This window comes from Lygodium microphyllum, chromosome 1 (assembly GCF_053477565.2).
Source record: "Lygodium microphyllum isolate KBCC chromosome 1, Lygodium_microphyllum_v1.1.10, whole genome shotgun sequence".
NCBI lineage: Eukaryota > Viridiplantae > Streptophyta > Polypodiopsida > Schizaeales > Lygodiaceae > Lygodium > Lygodium microphyllum.
In genome coordinates this window covers 63030607-63051351 of record NC_141135.1, presented here as the reverse complement: position 1 = coordinate 63051351, position 20745 = coordinate 63030607, and the positions used below count along the sequence as shown (strand labels likewise).

At 35.9% G+C, this 20745-nt stretch overlaps 1 protein-coding gene across 1 annotated transcript; it reads right to left on the bottom strand.

Moving 5' to 3' along the window:
• Positions 1 to 570: 570 nt before the first annotated feature.
• Positions 571 to 2962, bottom strand: LOC148041189 (uncharacterized). The gene has a single exon (XM_087677610.1). It carries the CDS (start codon positions 2725 to 2727, stop codon positions 1090 to 1092), a length of 1638 nt encoding a protein of 545 aa, XP_087533736.1. The 5' UTR covers positions 2728 to 2962; the 3' UTR covers positions 571 to 1089.
• Positions 2963 to 20745: the final 17783 nt, after the last annotated feature.

The following is a 20745-nucleotide window of genomic DNA, read 5'->3' as shown; positions in this document are numbered from 1 at the left end:
ATGTTATGGCTTGGGCTAAAAAGGGGACATCCACGCACACAACTCACCCTAAACTTTCAAGTACAAAGGTCGAAGTGATCATTCTCCATCAATAGTAAGGGCATATGCGCACACAATTCACCCTAATCTCCCAAGTCCAAAGCTCCAAGTGGTCACTTTCCATCAATAGCAAGCATGTGCCTTATCAATAGTGCATATGTCAAGGAACCCCTTATGCTTGTAATTGCAAAGGACAAACTAGCATCTTTCCTCCACCTATGCCCCTACCTTTTGCCACTACCATCTTTCCTCCAATCTTACCCTTTCCTTTTTGCCCTTACTGATCTATTGGTGGTTCAAATCAAGGAGAATGATAGCACCATCTGTTTCATTATGCATCTTTTGATCCAATGTAGTTCCATTTGAGGAGAATAATTACTTTTGCCATTGTTGATCCATTGGTAGTCCAATTTGAGGGGAATGATAGCACCATGGGTTGTATTAGGCATCTTTTGATGTTACCATGATGTATGTGAAAGTTGCATTGAGGGCAAGGAAAGAAAGTCAAGCATTTTGTGGGAGAAAAGTACATGCAAAACACAAAACTTCCTTCAAATAATCTTCATGGGAGAAAGCTACATGTTTGGATGTGAATGCTCCCAACTGGCATTCAGAAGCAACACAACATACACTATGTATTGGCTATTCTTCTGCCCTACTTAGGTTGGATATACACCTTCAGGCTACTTACAAAGATTAGCACACAAACTATTCGATAATCCTTACCTAAAAGTGAGATGAAAGGTACCATAGCTCGTTGATTATGCAGAACATAGACTTCATGTCACACAACCAAGAGCCGCATGGGCCAAGAGTTGAAAAGAGATGAGTAACATTGTGACAAGACCTGCAGGCAGACTTCAATTTGGAGGCCCCAGTGTGCTGTTTAGCATGCTTGAGAGCCATGGCTTCCATTCAGATGACCCAGCTCCAATAGAAGGTGCAGAAGCCCATCTGCCCCTATGTTTTCATGTGTGTATTGCTGACCTTCCATTGCAAATATCTTCCTTGTTGACTAGGTCCCCTTATTGAGCATTGGATAGAAACTGCTTAAAAGAATGCTCTACTACCATAGAAAACCCTATGGCCATCTTTCCCTGTCTCAGTTGTTCCTTTCTTCTCTGCCTGTGCAGTGGTCTTGAGGTCGACACAGTTCTGCCCAGCATCAAGATCCAAAGGCAGTTTCATTTTAGCCAAAGACTCCGTGAATTGCTGCATGCTTTTCATATACATGTCAACTATCTGCTGCTGTTGTACCATTGGTCCCTCGGGTTCCAAGGAGATGTTCACAAGTGATGCTACAAATGGCCCTCTACTGCTTTCTTGTCCATCTGAGTTTCCATTTGTCTTGTCATCAGACATAGAAACAACACCAGCAGAGGAAACACTACCAGGGCTTGGTGTGGCTTGAGAGCCTCTCCCATAGAAGGGTGTGGTGCCAGGAGTGGGCACATTTGCAGAGCTGGTATGATGTTTCTTCAAACCAATCACCTCCTCTGTAGTGCTTGATCTGGTTAGAGTGTTCACTGATGGGCTCGAAGATGGAGCTTCTACAGGTGACAAGTGAGTGTTATCAGAAGGAGATTCTGGGCCATCGTCGTTGTTGTCATCATCGGCATCCCCGCCATCAGGGTCAACATGGCTGTCAGCATCATCACCATCATCGGAGTAGTGGATTTCCCCTTTGCATTTCTCATCCCCATGGTTGATCACTGACATTTCACAGTCCATCTCACCCATGCTGGGCGAAGAGCCCAACTGCAGGAAAGAAGCCCCTTGAAGCTCCTGATCGTGGGCAGCCATTCTCATGTCATCATACTCTCTTTTATAGAGCTCTTGGGGAGCAGCTTCCCCAACATGCATACTAATGTCACCTGAAGTCAATTTCAAGTAGTCTGAGACCAGCTTCTGATTCTCGGAGGCGACTTGCAAATCCGGAAATTCGATACTGTTATAATCCATTCGTGACATGATCTGGTGCCCATTTTCCACTACCATTACTTCAGGCGATCTCACGGTGCATAGAAGTGCAGGGCCCATACTGCGGCTGTAGAACCTTAAAGACAGGCACACTGTCCCTGCAGGTGTATGGAAGAGGTCAGTGGAGCTCAAGGCATAGTCGTGGGTGTGCTTGCCCTTCCCTAGTAAGTCTGCAAGGGGCACTAGCACAAACCCCAGCAGCTGATCTTCCAGGTAGCTTCTTGCGCAGCTCATCATCCAAATCTCACACTTCAGGACAGCATCCAGCTTGGAGATGAGTATCTCCATGCTCTGATTGAATACCGGGTTCTTGCCCCCTCCCCTCACAGGTTGCGTCGGATACACCGCGTCCTGCGCGTGCGTGATGGAGAACTTGGCATACACATCCTGATTGCCATAGATACATATGTTGTGGATGTCCCTGGCATGGTGGATGGTCACCTCAAGCATGCCATCAATGTTTGCATCTGCCATGGAGCTGAGATGGATCTCCCCTCCACCCCTGCTCTTCGTGTCTGCTGATGAAGCCATGTCCTTGCTTGGACTCAAGTAATTGACCTCAGCATTGATGGGCTTCAGGGGAGGGTCATGGTGGCCAAGATCAGGCTTATCACTGTGAAGGGATGAGGTTGAGGATTGAGGGAAGAGGTTGGCTATGCTGCATGATGACGATGATGCTGATGAAGGGGGCTTGGAGTAAGCAGCCATGGCAAAAAGACAGGGTAAGGGGCAAGTAAGGTGGCAGAGAGTGAGGAGGTTGAGGGTTTAGGAGGATGGTCGACTGTAGCCACTTTGAGAGAGAGAGACAGAGACAGAGAGAGAGAGAGAGAGAGAGAGAGAGAGAACACTACCCATAGGCACACAATGCACTCCTGTTAACTGAAGGATCCTGTTTCATTTAATGTGGGGAGAGTGTGAAACAAACTCAAAAGTGGGTGAAATGGAATGGTCAAGCCTTAGTGGGTGTGGATGTGTGTTATGTGTGTGTGAGAGAGAGATGCATTTGTAAAGAGGATTGTCTTGCTTCCTCCAATAGTGAAAGGAGAGGAAAAGAGTGAAAGAGAAAGAAAGACCAAAGTAAAGGGTAAGGTGGATGAATGGATTGATTGATTGATGGATCTATGTAACAATTTTTGCATATATGTAAACATAGGGAAAAGCCTTGCCAGAATGAGAGTGGGAGAGTTAAGAGTAAGAGTTTGTCAAGTTCTCATTCCAAATAGATGATTGAAAAAGCACATTCACACCAACTCTGCAAACAAGCTGCAACTTTTTCAACCCGACCAAAGTGGCAAGGCGGTCTTTGAGTCACCCCCAAGGTGTTGTCAACATACAAGTCTAGAATATAAAGCCATGTGATGAGGAGTGATGGGTAAGTTGATGGTCTTGTTAAAGGACAACAATGGATAGAGGTAGATTAAACACACTTGTGGCTCTAAACACCTTGCATGAAGTATGAAAAAATGAGGAGAATACAACCATGGCTATAAAACCACTTACTAGGTTTAGATGTTTTCCAAGTCTCCAATTTCATGTGCATGCAACCACACATGCATGAAGTATGAAAAAATGAGGAGAATACAACCATGGCTATAAAACCACTTACTATGTTTAGATGTTTTCCAAGTCTCCAATTTCATGTGCATGCAAACACACATGCACCTAGACACTTAGGAGACTTTCGCATACCAATCTTGGAGGGGGATTTTTCAATGGTATTGAGAGGAATTTGGAAACCACTCTATGCCACATGGGGAGTTTCCAAATTTCCTCCAAAGCCAAGGGATTTCCTCAAAAACACCTCATGGGAGGGTGTCCTTTCCAAAAACCCTTACCATATTTGGATTTAATAAATGTGGAGACTTTAGAAAGTGTTTTTTTAAAAAAAGATAATATGACTTTAGAAAAGGTTTTTATTCCAAAAAAACAAAGGGGGGTTTTTCCACGGGGACTGGTTTTTAATATGTAAATCAATTTCTCACTAGAAAATTGTTTCCAATGTGAAAATGGGGTGGGAATAGCTCCTTAGGTTTCTTGTCTACCCTATTTTGAGAGGAGATAAAACTACTTGCCATGTGTAGTGCTTTTTCAAGCTCATGGTTGCCACATGGATCTTTGGCATCCCATTAGCAACCACATGCACATGCACATGCACACACATGCCCTTTAGAACTCATAATGTGCATGCAAATCTACATGGGACAATATCAATTTACTAGCTAAGAATCACATAGGTCTCTTTTTTGTGACCAAGAATGAGTTCATATGCAATTGTGCTACATACATACATGCTCCAAATAAGTGCGTCTTTTATTTTAATCAACCCCACCAATAAACTTAGTTGCTTTTAAATCCATTGACTTAAATTCTACATATGATGTAGGTATGCATGATATGTCACATGTTAAAGCTTCATTTTCAATAAAGCAATGTTAGGTTATGTTAGCACATTGCCAGCATGTGAAGCATCCCCAAGTTGACAATGGATCAAATCCACTCAACCTTCCTTTGCTTGCATCCTAAGGTAGAGAATGCTTGATAGCTATAGCTTACTGTGTTCAAAATTGATGTTATGATGAAGATAGACTTGTAGCTTGAACCATGAATTGTCGCACCACAACCAAAAGACTCTTATTAACATTTGTTTTCAAATGTATTGTAATAATTGAAAGGTTGAAATGTTTCTCAATCAAAATTTTCATGGATAGATAAGCATTCTAGTACCTAAAAGAAAAGTAAGTGTTGGTAAAGATTAGCAAATCATTATGTTTATGTAGACCTAAAGTCAACTTGAAGAGCTTTGGTCACAAACTAGATGTGAAATCATGATAATAAGACCTTATAAGATGATCCTCAACTCATGGCACATGATCTCCTTTATAACATCGTGAAGAAAAGAGAGAGTCCCAAAACAAGAAACAAATATAATTCGAACAGCTTTCCACTTTAATAAAAGTGTATAGTTAACTACATATGAATGACCTCATGCCATTTCTACTTAGCTTATGAACATTTCAAACTTGAAGAGTGGAAGAAAATTGGACCATTTAGCCATATAGTGTGTTCACACTTGTTCTACACCTCCAAAAAGAGTGCTTGAAATATCCACTTATGTCTTCTAGAATAGGTGCTTTCACTTCAATTCGACTAACTATAATTGATATATGACACAAGAAAACCATAAAATATCATATTGCATATATATTTCAAGTGAGCCTGTGTACATACCAACTACCATCACAACAGCATTTTAAAAATCCAAGTATATATTCATGGAAATAGCAAACTCACACACGTCATCATAAATTGAGATTAGATCAAAACACATTCTTCAAACATAGTTATTAGTAAAACCAAATAGGCTTCGTAGGGACCTTCTTTTCTTAACCCAAAATGGCAATGATAGCATCAAAGGTAGGGTTTTCTTTTCAAAGTCAAAATGGAAGGCTCATAAGATCTCAACTTGTATGTAATCTTAAAATCTATTAAATATGAGCGAAACACTAATTCAATACTAGATCTCCTCTTCATGCAATAGTTACTTTTAAATGTCTAAATATAAAGTCTCGACTCTCTTTATCCAAGACTAGCGTTCCGCGCGCGCTTCGAAATGCTAGGCTGCTTCGCTGCCTCGACTTCGCTCAACAATCCATTTCTCATCTTTCTCTCTCCTCTTTTTCCTCTCTATTTTTATTTTTTTAATTGCCTCTTTCTCTCTCTCTCTCTCTCTCTCCCCAAATTCCCTATGTCTAATTTTCTCTTTCTCTCTCTCTCTCTCTCCTTTTTTCTCTCCCCACTTTTCTTCTCTCTCTCTCTCTCCTTTTATTCTCCCCCCTCTCTCCTCTCTTTTCCTTCCCTCTCCCTCTCCTCTTTTTTCCTTTTTTCTTCTTCTTCTTCTCTCTCTCTTTATTCTCTTTTTAATTTTTTTCTTTTCTTTTCTCTCTCTCTCTCTCTCTCTCTCTCTCTCTCTCTCATCTTCTCTTTGCACTTTTCCTCTCTATCTCTCTCTCCTCTCTTTTCTTTCTCTCTTTCTCCTTTATTTTTTATTCTCTCTCTCTTTTTAAATTGTATATATTATCTCTCTATAATTCTCTCTACATGTTCTCTCTCTCTCTCTCTCTCTCTCTCTCTCTCTCTCTCTCTCTCTTCTTCTTCTTCTTCTTCTTCTTCTTCTTCTTCTTTTTTCCCTCCCCCTAGTCTCTCTTAAAGTATGTAAATTTTATCTTTTTCCTATATATAATTCTCTCTCTTCTTTTCCTCTCTCTCTCTCTCTCTCTCAAAAAATATTTAAATTTAAAAAAGACTTCCCTATTTTCTCTTTTTTCCCATCTCTCTTCCTCTTTTTATTCTGTTTTTAATTTTTTTCTTTTCTCTCTTTTTCATTATCTTCTCTTTGTGCTTTTCTTCTCTCTCTCTCTCTCTCTCCTCTATTTTTTATTCTCTCTCTCTCTCTTTAAATTTTATATTTTCTCTCTCTATAATTCTCTCTACATGTTCTCTCTCTCTCTCTCTCTCTCTCTCTCTCTCTCTCTCTCCCCTTCTTCTTCTTTCACTTTCTTCCCCCCATTCTCTCTTAAATTGTGTAAATTTTATATTTTTTATATATAATTTTCTCTTTATGTTTATATTCTCTCTCTTCTTTACCTCTCTCTCTCTCCTCCCCTTTCTCTTAATTTTCCTTTTTTTATTCTCTCTCTCTCTCTCTCTCCTTCTTCTCTCTCTCAAAAATAAATAAATTTAAAAAAGAATTTTCTATTTTCTCTTTTTTCCCATCTCTCTTCCTATTTTTCTCTTTATTATTATTATTATTATTATTATTATTCTCTCTCTCTCTCTCTCTCTCTCTCTCTCTCTTCTTCTTCTTCCACTTTCTTCCCTCCCCCCCGTCTCTTTTAAAGTATGTAAATTTTATCTTTTTTCTATATATAATTCTCTCTCTTCTTTTCCTCTCTCTCTCTCTCTACCTTCTATTTTAGTTTATTTTTTCTTCTCTCCTGGTTCTCTCTCTCTTCTTTTTTCTCTCCCCGCTTTTCTTCTCCCCCTCTCTCCTCTCTTTTCCTTCTCTCTCCCTCTCCTCTTTTTCCTTTTTTTCCTTCTTCTTCTCTCTCTCTCTCTTCTTTATTCTGTTTTTACTTTTTTTCTTTTCTCTCTCTCTTTTTTATTATCTTCTCTTTGTGCTTTTCTTCTCTCTCTCTCTCTCTCTTTAAATTTTATATTTTCTCTCTCTATAATTCTCTCTACATGTTTCCTCTCTCTGTCTCTCTGTCTCTCTGTCTCTCTCTCTTCTTCTTCTTATTCTTTCATATTCTTTCCCCCCCTCAGTCTTTCTTAAATTGTGTAAATTTTATATTTTTATGTATAATTCTCTTTTTATGTTTATATTCTCTCTCTTCTTCTCCTCTCTCTCTCTCCTCCCCTTTCTCCTAATTTTCCTATTTTTCTTTTCTCTCTTTCTCTCTCTTTTGAATTTTAACTTTTCTCTCTCTCTTCCCCCTCTTTCCTTCTCTCTCTCAAAAAAATTAAATTAAAAAAAGAATTTTCTCTTTTCTCTTTTTTCCCATCTCTTTTTCTCTTTATTATTATTATTATTATTATTATTATCTCTCTCTCTTCCCTTCTTCTTCTTCTTTTTCTTCTTCTTCCAATCTCTCTTAAAGTATGTAAATTTTATCTTTTTTCTATATATAATTCTCTCTCTTCTTTTCCTCTCTCTCTCATTTTACTCTCTCTCTCTCTCTCTCTCTCTCTCTCTCTCTCTCTCTTCTCGGCCTCCCCTTTCTCCTGATTTTCCTATTTTTCTTCTCTTCCTCTCTCTTTTAAATTTTATCTTCTCTCTCTCTCTCTCTCTCTCCTTTTTCTCTCTCTCAAAAATATTTAAATTTAAAAAAGACTTCTCTATTTTCTCTTTTTCCCCATCTCTCTTCCTCTTTTCCTCTTTCTTCTTCTTATTCTTCTTCTTCTCTCTCTCCCTCTCTCTCCCTTTTCTCTCCTCTTTTTTTCTTTTTTTCTTCTCTCTTTAAAATTTTTCATTTTCTTTTTTTTCTAAAATTTATCTTTCCTCTCTCGATAATTCTCTCTCTGTGTTCAAATTCTCCTTCTATCTTCTTCTTATTTTATCTCTCTTCTTTTGTTCTCTGTATCTCTCTCTCCCCTCTCTCCTCTCTTTTTCTTTTTTCTTTTCCACACACACACGCACACACACACACACTCTCTCTCTCTTAAATTTTATATTTCCTCTCTCTATAATTCTTTCTCTCTGTTCCCCCCTCTCTCTTAATTTCTAATTTTTTAATTTACTCTCTTCCTCTCTCTCAAATTCCCTATATCTAATTTTTTCTCTCTCTACCTTCTATTTTAGTTTATTTTTTATTCTCTCCTGGTTCTCTCTCTCTCATTTTTTTATCTCCCCGCTTTTCTTCTCCCCCTCTCTCCTCTCTTTTCCTTCTCTCTTCCTCTCCTCTTTTTTCCTTTTTTTCCTTCTTCTTCTCTCTCTCTCTCTCTTCTTTATTCTGTTTTTATTTTTTTTCTTTTCTCTCTCTCTTTTTCATTATCTTCTCTTTGTGCTTTTCTTCTCTCTCTCTCTCTCCTCTCTTTCTCCTCTATTTTTTATTCTCTCTCTCTCTTTAAATTTTATATTTTCTCTCTCTATAATTCTCTTTACATATTCTCTCTCTCTCTCTTTCTCTCTCTCTCTCTCTCTCTCTCTCTCTCTCTCTCTCTTTTCTTCTTTCACTTTCTTCCTCCCCCCTTAATCTCTCTTAAATTGTGTAAATTTTATATTTTTTATATATAATTCTCTCTTTATGTTTATATTCTCTCTCTTCTTCTCATCTCTCTCTCTCTCTCTCTCTTTTCTTCTTTCACTTTCTTCCTCCCCCCTTAATCTCTCTTAAATTGTGTAAATTTTATATTTTTTATATATAATTCTCTCTTTATGTTTATATTCTCTCTCTTCTTCTCATCTCTCTCTCTCTCCTTCCCTTTCTCCTAATTTTTCTATTTTTCTTCTTCTTCTCTCTCTCTCTCTCTCTCTCTCTCTCTCTCTCTCTCTCTCTCTCTCTCTTTGAATTTCAATTTTTCTCTCTCTCTCTCTCTCTCCCTCTCTCTTCCCCCTCTCTCCTTCTTCTCTCTCTAAAAATAAATAAATTTAAAAAAGAAATTTTTACTTTCTCTTTTTTCCCATCTCTCTTTCTCTTTTTCTCTTTATTATTATTATTATTATTATTATTATTATTCTCTCTCTCTCTCTATGTGTGTTCAAATTCTCTCTCCCCCTCTCTCCTCTCCTTTCCTTTTTTCTTTTCTACTCTCTCTCTCTCTCTTTTAAATTTTATATTTCCTCTCTCTATAATTCTTTCTCTCTGTCCCCCCTCTCTCTCTCTCCCTCCCTCTCTTTTTTCTTTTTTGCTCTTTGTATATTTCTCTCTCTCTCTCTCTCTCTCTCTCTCTCTCTCTCTCTCTCTCTCTCTCCTTATTTTAATTAAAAAGAAAGTTTAAATTAAAAAGTTTTATCTAACTATGAGAGAGAGAGAGAGAGAGAGATAGACAGAGAGAGAGCATAGGCCCTACACATAAGAGAGAGGGAAGGAGGGGGAGAAGAAAAATGTTTAATTTAAAAAAGACTAGTCTCTTTCCTCTTTTCCCCCTCCTCTCTTTGTCTTCTTCTTTTTATCCTCCTCCTCCTTCTCTCTCCCAAAATGTGTGAAAAATTATGTTCGAAAAACTTTAAATTAAAAAAACTTTTATAATTGTTTAATCAAAAGAAAAGTTTAAATTAAAAAGTTTAATCTAACTCTGAGAGAGAGAGAGAGAGAGAGAGAGAGAGAGAGAACCTAGACCCTACACATGAGAGAGAGAGAGGGGGGGGGGACTTTAATAAAAAAGGAAGGGGGAAGAGAAAATGAGAGATTACACGTGAGAAAGAGGGAGGGGAAGGGGTTTTGATTGAAAAAGGAAGCTTTGGAAAAAGGGGTAGGTTCAAGAAGCCCTCTGAAGGTTCAGGGATTTCCGAACCTATAGCGAAAATAATATAGTAGTAAGATATTCACTCCTTCCATCTCTAAACTAAGCAACACACTCCTATCAACACGATAAGAGCCATCTAAAAATGAGTCATTTGCTTTCTTTTTCATATTTCCCCAAAAGTCCACCCTCCAAACACTTATCATGTTGTGTTTTTGCTCTTTCCTCCATCCTTACTTGGAAAACCAAGCCCTATACATGCTTTTTCCTCTTAATAATTTGCCATCAAGTTAATCCATACATAATCAATGGTTGCTTGGCCCTAAACAACTTTTCTACCTTATGCAAATTAAGAACTCCTTCACAAAACAAGAGTTCTAATCAATAGATGGAATTTACACTAGATCACATAAATCATTGCATCCCATGGATAAAAAGTGCAAAAGAAGGATATATTCCACATATAATGTTTCTATTATGCATATCAAATAATTATCATGCATCTCACTATCAATGCATCTAATACAACACTAATAAGGGACTCTAGGGTTTCACAAAATGCACAAACGACATCCTTACCATATAGCTACATTCATTTTTGTATCTTCATTTTTAGGTGCACACAAGTCTCACCTCACAACTCAAATGGGTAAACCTATGGTGCTAAGCTTAGTTGACAACCATGTAAGGTGTTGAAGAGATTGTGTTGCCCACACATAGGCTTGTTTGTTGATAAACTGAAGCTTAGTGGTTGATGATAGTTAACATGTATGCCAACACAAATATGTATTTTCGATAACGTCATTCTTCTAATAGCTTGGATTATAATAGCTTTTGATGAGGTTCGTTTATCAATCTACATTAGGGTCAATCGAACCATTTAAGTCTGTTGTTATGCTTGAAAAGATGAGATTGTTTATCAATAAGCATTTATCTCTAGTCAAACCTCTCTTTAGTTTGTCCATCAAAAGAAACTACTAAAGAGTTCCTAATAATTTTAAGTTTTTCAATTATTTGGTTTTCAACATAAACATTGGTCTCAACCTTTAAGGGGGTGATTGATGTATTAAGAAAGACATTTTGGTATGTTAATCTCATGCTAGATTTTCTAACATCTTAAATGATGGAATATATTTTTGCTAATTATAAAGTCTCCCTATTCTCATGCACATTGATTAAGCTTTCAAGGAAGCTTAACTCTCAAGTGTTAGAATGGAATTTCTTCTCTCTAACCCATTGAAAATATGAGCACAATTTTTTTCTATTAAACCTCAAATAAGACGAGTCTTAAACATCTTCCGAAGGCCATTTTCAAAAGTCCCTTCTTTGACTTGCTTAAGTTCTAAATGGTTGCTTGCATGACAAGTTGAGTTTTAAATGCCATTTTGAGAAACTTGTAGAATATTTTTTTAAAACCTACTTAAATTCTACATCCCTTCATACTCAATTGGACATCGCACATGCTTAGCTTTCCTATTTATTGTTTTACAAAAACAAAATGTATTTGACTAAATGTTACTTTGCTTTCAAAGGTTCATAGGCATAAACTTGTTTTTATCATTGTTAAGTTAGGATTATAACACATTGAGTAATACTTCTATAGGATAGTGTGCCTCTTTGTAGGTATCATGATTTAATTGTATCATTTCCTTGTGATGTCACATTTTAATAGTCCTTTAGGGTAGGTGAATTTTTTGGTACTGAACGCATATGACATGGATAACAATTAGGATCATGCTTTAGCACCTACAATATGCATTAGTAGTCAAGCTTCTACCATTGTTTGGATGATGGACCTTGTTTGTGAGAAACTTCAAAGAGCTATAAAAAATATATTATCCTAACCTCTCTAGCTTGTATTGTCATAAGATACTTGATATCCTATTGAATAGTATTGGAAAGTTTTTTTAGTTGATACAATCATGATCAAATTTCTTATCAATCCTCATTATGGTCAATCTCTGATTCATGATTTCTTTGTTAAACTATCTTGTATATGTCATATAACATGAATGGATTTCTTTTGTAATTTGATCTTCTACTAGTGTTTACTATATGATCTTATAAGTGTCATATAAAGTGAAAATGCATATTTTACCTTTAATGCTGGATCTTTGTAAGTTCTTTTTTGCAATTCATGTAAAGCATCTTGGGATTGTTCACACACACACACACACACACACACACACACACACACACACACACACACACACACACACACACACACACACACACACACACACACACACACACACACACACACACACACACACACACACACACACACACACACACACACACACACACACACACACACACACACACACACACACACACACACACACACACACACACACACACACACACACACACACACACACACACACACACACACACACACACACACACACACACACACACCTCATGGTTACACGAAATGCGGTAACACATTACCCTAAAATATATATGACCATCCTTGTTATTGGTACCCGAGTGATATACCATCAATTCAAACTAGTTTGATTACATTTCAAAAAATCATTTTTTCAACTTTTATACATAGGTACATGCTTACTTGCATGATGTTTACCCAACTCTATACACATTGATGTACAAACATGGATATTTACAATGTATATGCACACACACAAGGACATTTGTGTATGCATGTGTATGACAACATAGCTCAAACATATGCACATGGATGAATGCATGCATTTACACATGCACATGGGCACCACACACAACCCTCCTCCTTTAAAGAAAATCCAAAACACACAAAGGTTCAAATGTTAATCATAGATAATGATACATTTTGAAATGCCCTCATAATCATGACTATGTACTACTTTCTCCCAAAGTGGTGCGCTCACACTCTTTGGAATCATCATTAGGTTATCCATCTCCATTGTATACATGCTACTTTAACAATTTGTAAGGGCCTAAAAGGATCGATGCTCAAGAATCTTTATGACTAAGGCAATGTAAAATTATTGCATAGTACTCGAATACCAAACCAGCAAAACTTGTTCAAGTGGGCTAGCCATCAAAATAATTTTAAACAAGAAAAAAGTTGTACTTATTTAGATTATTAAGATTGGGAAAGTAAAAAGTAACAATGCACCGTAAAGCTGAATGTTACAAACTATTAGTAGTAAAACAAAAAAAGAACATGTGATGCAAGTGCTTGAGAAAGCAAATGAAGGGCGGGGCATGACTTTCCTCAAAATAGTCAATAAAGGAGCTATCATATAGTTTCTTTTATATTTTGATTTGAATTTCACAAAAATATGATTAATGAAATAGAAAATATGCAATTATGTTGTATTTGGAGTTAAGCATCATTAGTACCTTAAACGTTTAATTATTTCTAAGGCATCAAGCATCAAATTGGTTAGTTTATGTGGCACAATTTTGCAGCCTCCCACACATGAACAAGCAATTCTAAGATGCCTCCAAAGGAACTTATAAAATCTCACATTGAATTCCCATTTCTAAGTGCTCCACCAAAGTTTATATTACAACATAGATGCCTATTTTAGGAAACCATTGATTTACTCTAGATTTTGTTATCCAAATAGCTAGAATTGTACATGATATTATGTTCATGCTAAGATCGATTTGGTTTGAAAAAAGGTGAATTGTATTCTTAGGTTGCATCGTATGGTATCCCAATCTTCATGTCTCCATGACCATTGTAAAATTGGTGGAAATACACAAAATTGGCGTAACATGAAAGAAATACAAAATGAGGCTATTATACCCTTAATCATGCCATAATCCCTATTATAAAAATAGCTTGATTTTGTTTTAATGCTTTTCCACTCTATTTTTGGGTGTATGATAGTTTATAGCACTTCTTAATAGTTTTTCTAAATCCTAAAAATCTCATCCTCCTTGGCCCCACAAAATCCAACTCAATCTTTTTAGTCGATTTCACAATCATCCCCTCATTTAGTTATCAAATATTAGTGTTGACATCACAATGCCTCAAAGTGAAGAGCTGTAAAAGAACAAAGTGATTTTGTCATGAATCATATCAAACATTTATTTAGTTTGAAGTAAATTCCAATTCAAATTATCTAACCATGGATATAGCATATAGCTTTCAAAAGTGAGAATAAATTGTGTATAAATGGACTTATGTGCATAGGTTTGTGACCCTTAAAGTGACATACGTCCCTATCTTATGATATAACAAAGAACATTTGGACTATGTGTTATGTGCTTTAGTGTTACATTGATTTAAAGCAACAATGTAGGTGGTTTATAGTTCTTCCACGCTCAAAGTTTTTAGCATGGGAAATCCTGATCCCTACATATGGCCCATCGTGTGTTTTGTTGATTTATTCACTTGCTATTTAGATATTGTGATAAGAGCTTGGTTAAAGTATGGAGCATCTTGGTCTAATTTGGAACACAATAATTGGCAAATCTAGTTCCTAAGAGACCATGAAAAGCTTTGTTTCCATAGACTTCTAGAGAAACTAACGTGAAAAACTACCTCATCCATGGCAGAATAGAAACCTATGTGAAATATCCCACCCATGCCTAAGTAATTGAATTTTTGTAACCTACATGAAATTCATTGATGTTTTGGGGCAACTTCACTATTAGGTGGCTTCACAACTTAACACATATAAGATAACATAGATAAGCTAAGACCACCATACTACTAACATCTAAATTATAGTGAATACACCATTCAAATTTTAATGGAACCACCTACACATGAATTAAAGTGCCTTTACATTAAAAGTTTAAAACATACACCAAACCTTTGGATACATTGGAAGCAAGCACTTATTGCACAAAATGAAGTAATTGGGAAGAGTGTTAGTTAGGTTAGATGCACAAAGCTTGAAATTTTTTTATTCATGTACATAACTTGATATCTTCTTTCACATCAACCATTGTAAATTAACATAATCAAATAGGGATCCACTTGAGAAGTGGCTAAAGCCCTATGAGAGAGAGAGAGAGAGAGAGTGTGTGTGTGTGTGTGTGTTTGGTGTGCACTATGCACGTGCACATGTATATGGTCTTTTGCAAGTAAATGAGATACAACTTCTCACCTATAAAATTTTATCATTTTTCTAAGAAGTAGTTGTGTACTTTTTCCTTATAAAATATAACTAGAATGGATAGATTGGAGAGCTCATCTATGATATCCTTAAAATGACCCACCTTGAGACTCCATCTATGACAACCTTAAAATGACCCACTTACAACAACAATGCATAGTTTTTTCAATGATTCCATACCTTGACATTCCATGTTCACTTTACACCCTTAAGGATATAGTCATCTTTAGATAACTAATAGATCAAAGTCATCATTCAATACCCTCAATCATAGCTCATATCACCCATCTTCTATATATACACTACGTCCAAACTCTCAAAAGAACTCCTTTGGGACATGTTCAAATGTTCTAGTTGAAACATTCTCAAAAACTGTACATATGAAAAGGATTTATTTACTTCCTATAAGAAAACCCTAGTTTTCATCTTCACAACTTCCATGATTGATCCACTCCATATGGAGAATCGACATTGGTATCTTGCCAAATAGATGCATTCAATTGTGTTGTTTGAGTTGAATCAACAAGTTATAGTTGAATGTTTTGCTTATGATGTTTAAGTTCAAATGCAACACGTTATAGTCTAAGGTTTGACTTATGTTGTCAAGTTGAATGAAGCATGTGATCATAATCAAAATGTTCACCCACGTGATGTGTTATAGTTTAAGGTTTGACTTATGTTGAACACAATAGGTTATCATAATCAAATGTTCACCACACTATACTATAGTGGTGTGCATGCAAATGTCATTCCTTGTTCCTTGAATATAGTATAGGAAGGTGGTCTAAAGCAAAAATAATTCTAAAGTGGACTAAGTTCTCATGTGAAATGTCCAAGTGGGCACAATTTTTTCTTGGGTATCTTTCACTTTGTCCATTAACACCTCTAGCAAATTCTTGTTTTACTCGACCAGTAACACCAAGTGAAAAACTTCATTTTCCATTGTTGGAGGGGAATCCTATTATTTAAGTGTATACATTTGAAAAGTTCTTTGTTCATGTCCTTTGGAAGAGCTTGACTAAAATATATAGATTAAATTAATTCAATACTAGATCCTTACTTTTTAATATGAGTATCCAATGTATGCAAGAAGGGATGTGCTAGGATATAAAAAATGAGAATAATTTTAAAGATATCTCTATTTTTATGCCAAAGCTACCTATTTGGTGATGCTCTATTGGTTTCCATAACTAGACAGAAAAATTTTGCCATTAGGCTAATGTGTAGTTTATTGGTACTAGATCATTGGAGAGAATTAATCATAGGAAACCACTAGCTTGTTTCTTACTCATTAGGAGTGTAATTGATTAACCATGAGAGGCCTGTGCTATTGAATTGGGAGGAGAATCTAGTAGTTGTAGAAGGCCATCTTCATGCTAAGTGATGCTCCTAGTGAAATCCATTCCATCTCAATGTCTATTTGGCTAATGTCAATCTTTTCTATATGATTTGATTAGTATGGCTAAGTCATCTAGTCTCTATTATAATGGTGCTAGTGCATCAAATTGGAGGATGTGATCCCTCAACAATGCACTAATTTTGTATGTCAACATCCTATCTCTCGTTCTGAGTAATTGTAATAGGTGTTGTAATAATTGGGGTTACATGTTTAGAGTTAACTCTTGCATTCTATGGGAGTCTAAATCACCATGTGGGTAAACAACTAGCTCTATTAGTTATTGGTCATTCAAAGGTCTTGGTTCAACTATCTATTTTGTAATCGATAACTAATATGAGTTTCTTGACTCAATTAGCTATCAACAATCCACCATTAAATAAGAGGTCTATTCTATATCACTAGCATTCTACATGCTACTTTATGGTAGCTTCACGCTATTGCGGGCGTGAAGTAGCCATGAAGCTATAAGCAAAGTTGTCGTGCAATGCTAGATAATCCATTTCTCCTCCTTCTCTCTCCTTTTTCCCTCTCTATTTCTAATTTGTTTCTTCTCTATTTGTTTCTCTCTCTCTCTCTCTCTCTCTCTCTCTCTCTGAGCCATTTGTTTTGTTTTATTTTCTATTGACATCTCCTTTTCCCTCTCTCTCTCTCTTTCATTATAAAATTTGTAATAGAGAATGCCAAACATATATACAATCTCATGCTTCCTTCACGTAATATCTAGAAACTATTCCCCCTCTCTCTCTCTCTCTCTCTCTCTCTCTCTCTCTCTCTCTCTCTCTCTCTCTCTCTCATTATAAAATTTGTAATAGAGAATGTCAAACATACATATAATCTCATGTTTGCTTTGCGTAACATTTAGAAACTCAAAACTAAAAGTAATTTTTAAAATTTATAACACAGAATGCCAGACATACAAGCATTCTCTTTTATGCACCAAACATATAAACAGTCTAGATATCCTTGCTTCTCATTATATCTAGAAATAACAATTCCCTCTCCTTCCCTCCCTGTGTGTGTGTGTGTGTGTGTGTGTGTGTGTGTGTGTGTGTGTGTGTGTGTGTGTGTGTGTGTGTGTGTGTGTGTGTCCGTCCACGCATGTGCGTGTGCATGTGCACACGTGAGCATGTGCATGTTCCCCCTAATTCCCTATGTTTAGATTTTCCCCCCTTTCTCTCAATATCTCTCCCCCCAATTCTCTCTTTAATTTCTCTCTCTCTGCCTTTTGTTTTATTTTATTTTCTCTCATCTCCTTGCTCTCTCTTCACTCCCCTCCCCCCTCCTCCCCCCCCTCTCTCTCATTATAAAATTTGTAATAGAGAATGCTAGACATATATACAATCTCATGCTTGCTTCATGTAGGAGAAATATGGACTCTCTTTTTTGCCCCTTAAGGAGTGAATAAACAAATATAGGCCTAACCAATAGGAGAGCTGGGATTCTAGATTCATGTAACATGAATCTTCTAGCCATATCTTGGCCCAAATCTTCCCTCAACAATAAAATAAGGGGAAATGTGGGGAAGACAATGTTGTTACTTCCTGAAAGTTTGTGACTTGAATTTTTATTTTCATTTTTAAATGTTTGACTTTTCATTTCTCCCCTTTTTAGTTTCCCCCTCTTTCTTAGGCAGAACTCAAATTTATCATATCTCTTTTCCCACCTCTTCTTTCTTGAGGAAATTTTATAGCCTCATTGTTGCTTGCCCTATCTATAACCTATGAAATTTCATTTCCTTTACAGAGATGTAGAGTGAGTTTCATATGTTTTATGAGAGTAGAGCTTGTTCTACCAAAGCCCTAAGTTTTTCTTCACAAAACTTTACAGCTATATTGTTCTCTTCCATGGATGTTCTATGGTAAAGTTTTATCTTGTTTGGACAAAACCTGTGCAAGTTATGTGCATTCTCTGATATGTAATTTCTTTTGTTTTGGTCCTTTAGGAGTCTCTTACAGTTAAGACCAATGATCTTTTGACAGCTCTTCTTCTTCTTCAACATCTTGGGGTTTTTCTATAAACAAAGTTATAAGTATGTTGTCTTGTTTTTTTGTTACTCCATAGTTAAAATTCATCTCGTTTGAACAAAATGTATGCAAGTTATATGCATGCTGAGATTTCCCTTGTTTTTGTACTCCAAGAATCTTCGAGGGTGAATAACAATGATTTTTTAATAACACAAATTCTTCAACATACTTGGGCTTCTTTGCAAAGAGAGCCAAGGTATATTGTCTTTTTTTTTGTTTCTCCATGGTTAAATTTTAACTCATTTGGACAAAGCCTACGTAAGTTATACGTATGCTTTGACCCAAGATTTCTTTTGTTTTTGTACTCCAAGAATTTGTCAATGAAGAAACAATGGTCTTATTATTAGTTAACTTCTTGTTCAACATCTCTGGGCTTCCTTATGAAAAGAATTATAGGCACAATGTTCTTTTTTTAAATTGCTCCATTTAAAATTCATTTCATTTGGAAAGAACATTTGTAAATTATACACATGTTGATAGGTAACTTTTCTATTGGGTTATTATAGATGTTTTCATGGAGGAAAAACATTAGTAACATACTTGTAGTGGAGGTCTTCAACAGGAAAGATAGTGGCAGTAGTTGGATTTGTGATAAGCACTATAAGTTGGATTGGATTTTGAAGCACCCAAGTACTCAAGGGAGTTTCAAGGTCAAGCTTAAGGATGTTGGAAACACCAACAAACATTGGAAATGTAGAATATTAGAGTTTAGAAAAGTGTTCAATGGAATAAGTACAATAACAGATGTGTTGATCCAACATATTTATACGCACAAACAAATCTCTGTACACGACAATAACTATATTGGAAATTATAAAAAAAATAGTAAGTTTTTAAATTTCATCATTGTTTATTCTTTTGTATCAGAGTTGTTTTAAAAAATCTTTGTAGTGTTCTAATTTAATCTTATTTTACTCATAGCTCTATATCCATTGACTTTACATGAATGGCAGAACATGGAATGTTTGAGTGGCAAGATACATGTTTGAAATGAAGACATAGGTTCTTTAATCTATGATAATAACTATGCAAGTCAACTTGCAACTCAAAATATATTTTTTAATAATTCATTGTATGTAGTAGAAAGTTAGAGATTATAGCATGTCCCATTGCTGCCACTATCTAGTGGTGAATGGTTGATTGGTAGCTTGGAGTTGTCAGGAGCATGTAAGTCCAAGATAAAATCTGACATCAATAGTGCTATGAAACCCTCCACAAGCTCCAAAGATGTGCATCTTAGTTAGTTTATTCCATTCTCATTGTTTACACATTTGTTTGGTTCATGTGATATTCTGAAGAAAACAAGGATTACTTATCATATGCAAGTGTCCATCCAAGGAATGGATGAGTCAACTATTGGGTGAGTCTTGACAAGTCAAAAGAACACATTTTGATGAGACAATTGAGTGTAGGGTCAACCAATCTAATCTTACATTCATGCAAATTTTTTTTACATATGTCTTGCTTAGATGAATTGTTGTGTTAGTCGCATTTACTTACCATTATTTTTGTTTTGATTACATGTATTTCATCGCTAGACAAACTTTGTGCATTCAATTTCGATATCAAAGATGGTGACTTTTGCAAGGGGAGTGGATCAACTTGGATCAAGATACTCGAGATGAGACACATACAACTCTTATAGATGTGGTTATCTTATGGAATGGTCATAATCCTTTTATAGTCAGCATAGAGAGTCATTGGCCCATTTCTTTTCTGAGACAAGAAATCCAATCAATGTCCAATGAGCCCCTCTGCAAATTCTATTTCAAGTTAGATAATAGAAAATTCAGGACTTGTACTAGTGAGCAATCCATGACATGTAAATAATATGCTTCTCTGCATATCCTTGAGATTGTGGAATCATTGTAAATTTTTTAAATAAAGAGTGAATACAAACCTTTTTTAAACTTCTGAGTACTTTCAATTTTGATAATCTTAGTTTAGTGTGATCCAAGCATGCGATGATACATACTGTAATTAGTTAACCGTGTTGGTTAAAATCATAATTAAATTGCAGGTTGGAGTTCTATAATCTATCGAATATTGTCTTTGCATAATGATATATTGTAGCTCATCTATTTTATTCATTTATTAAATTTAAATATTAAATTGGATCAAAATGGATTTTTAATGTCTTTTGAAATTTTTTTCTTATAAAATTTTTATATTTTCTCTAGTTGGACTTGAATATACTCAACGATCCAAGCATATTCGAGGATATAATAATGTAGAACGAAACGTTTGACTGTATGAG

What these genes read in the sequence shown, in the direction of transcription:
- LOC148041189 (XM_087677610.1), bottom strand. Translation starts at nt 2,727, where the DNA reads ATGGCTGCTTACTCCAAGCCCCCTTCATCAGCATCATCGTCATCATGC.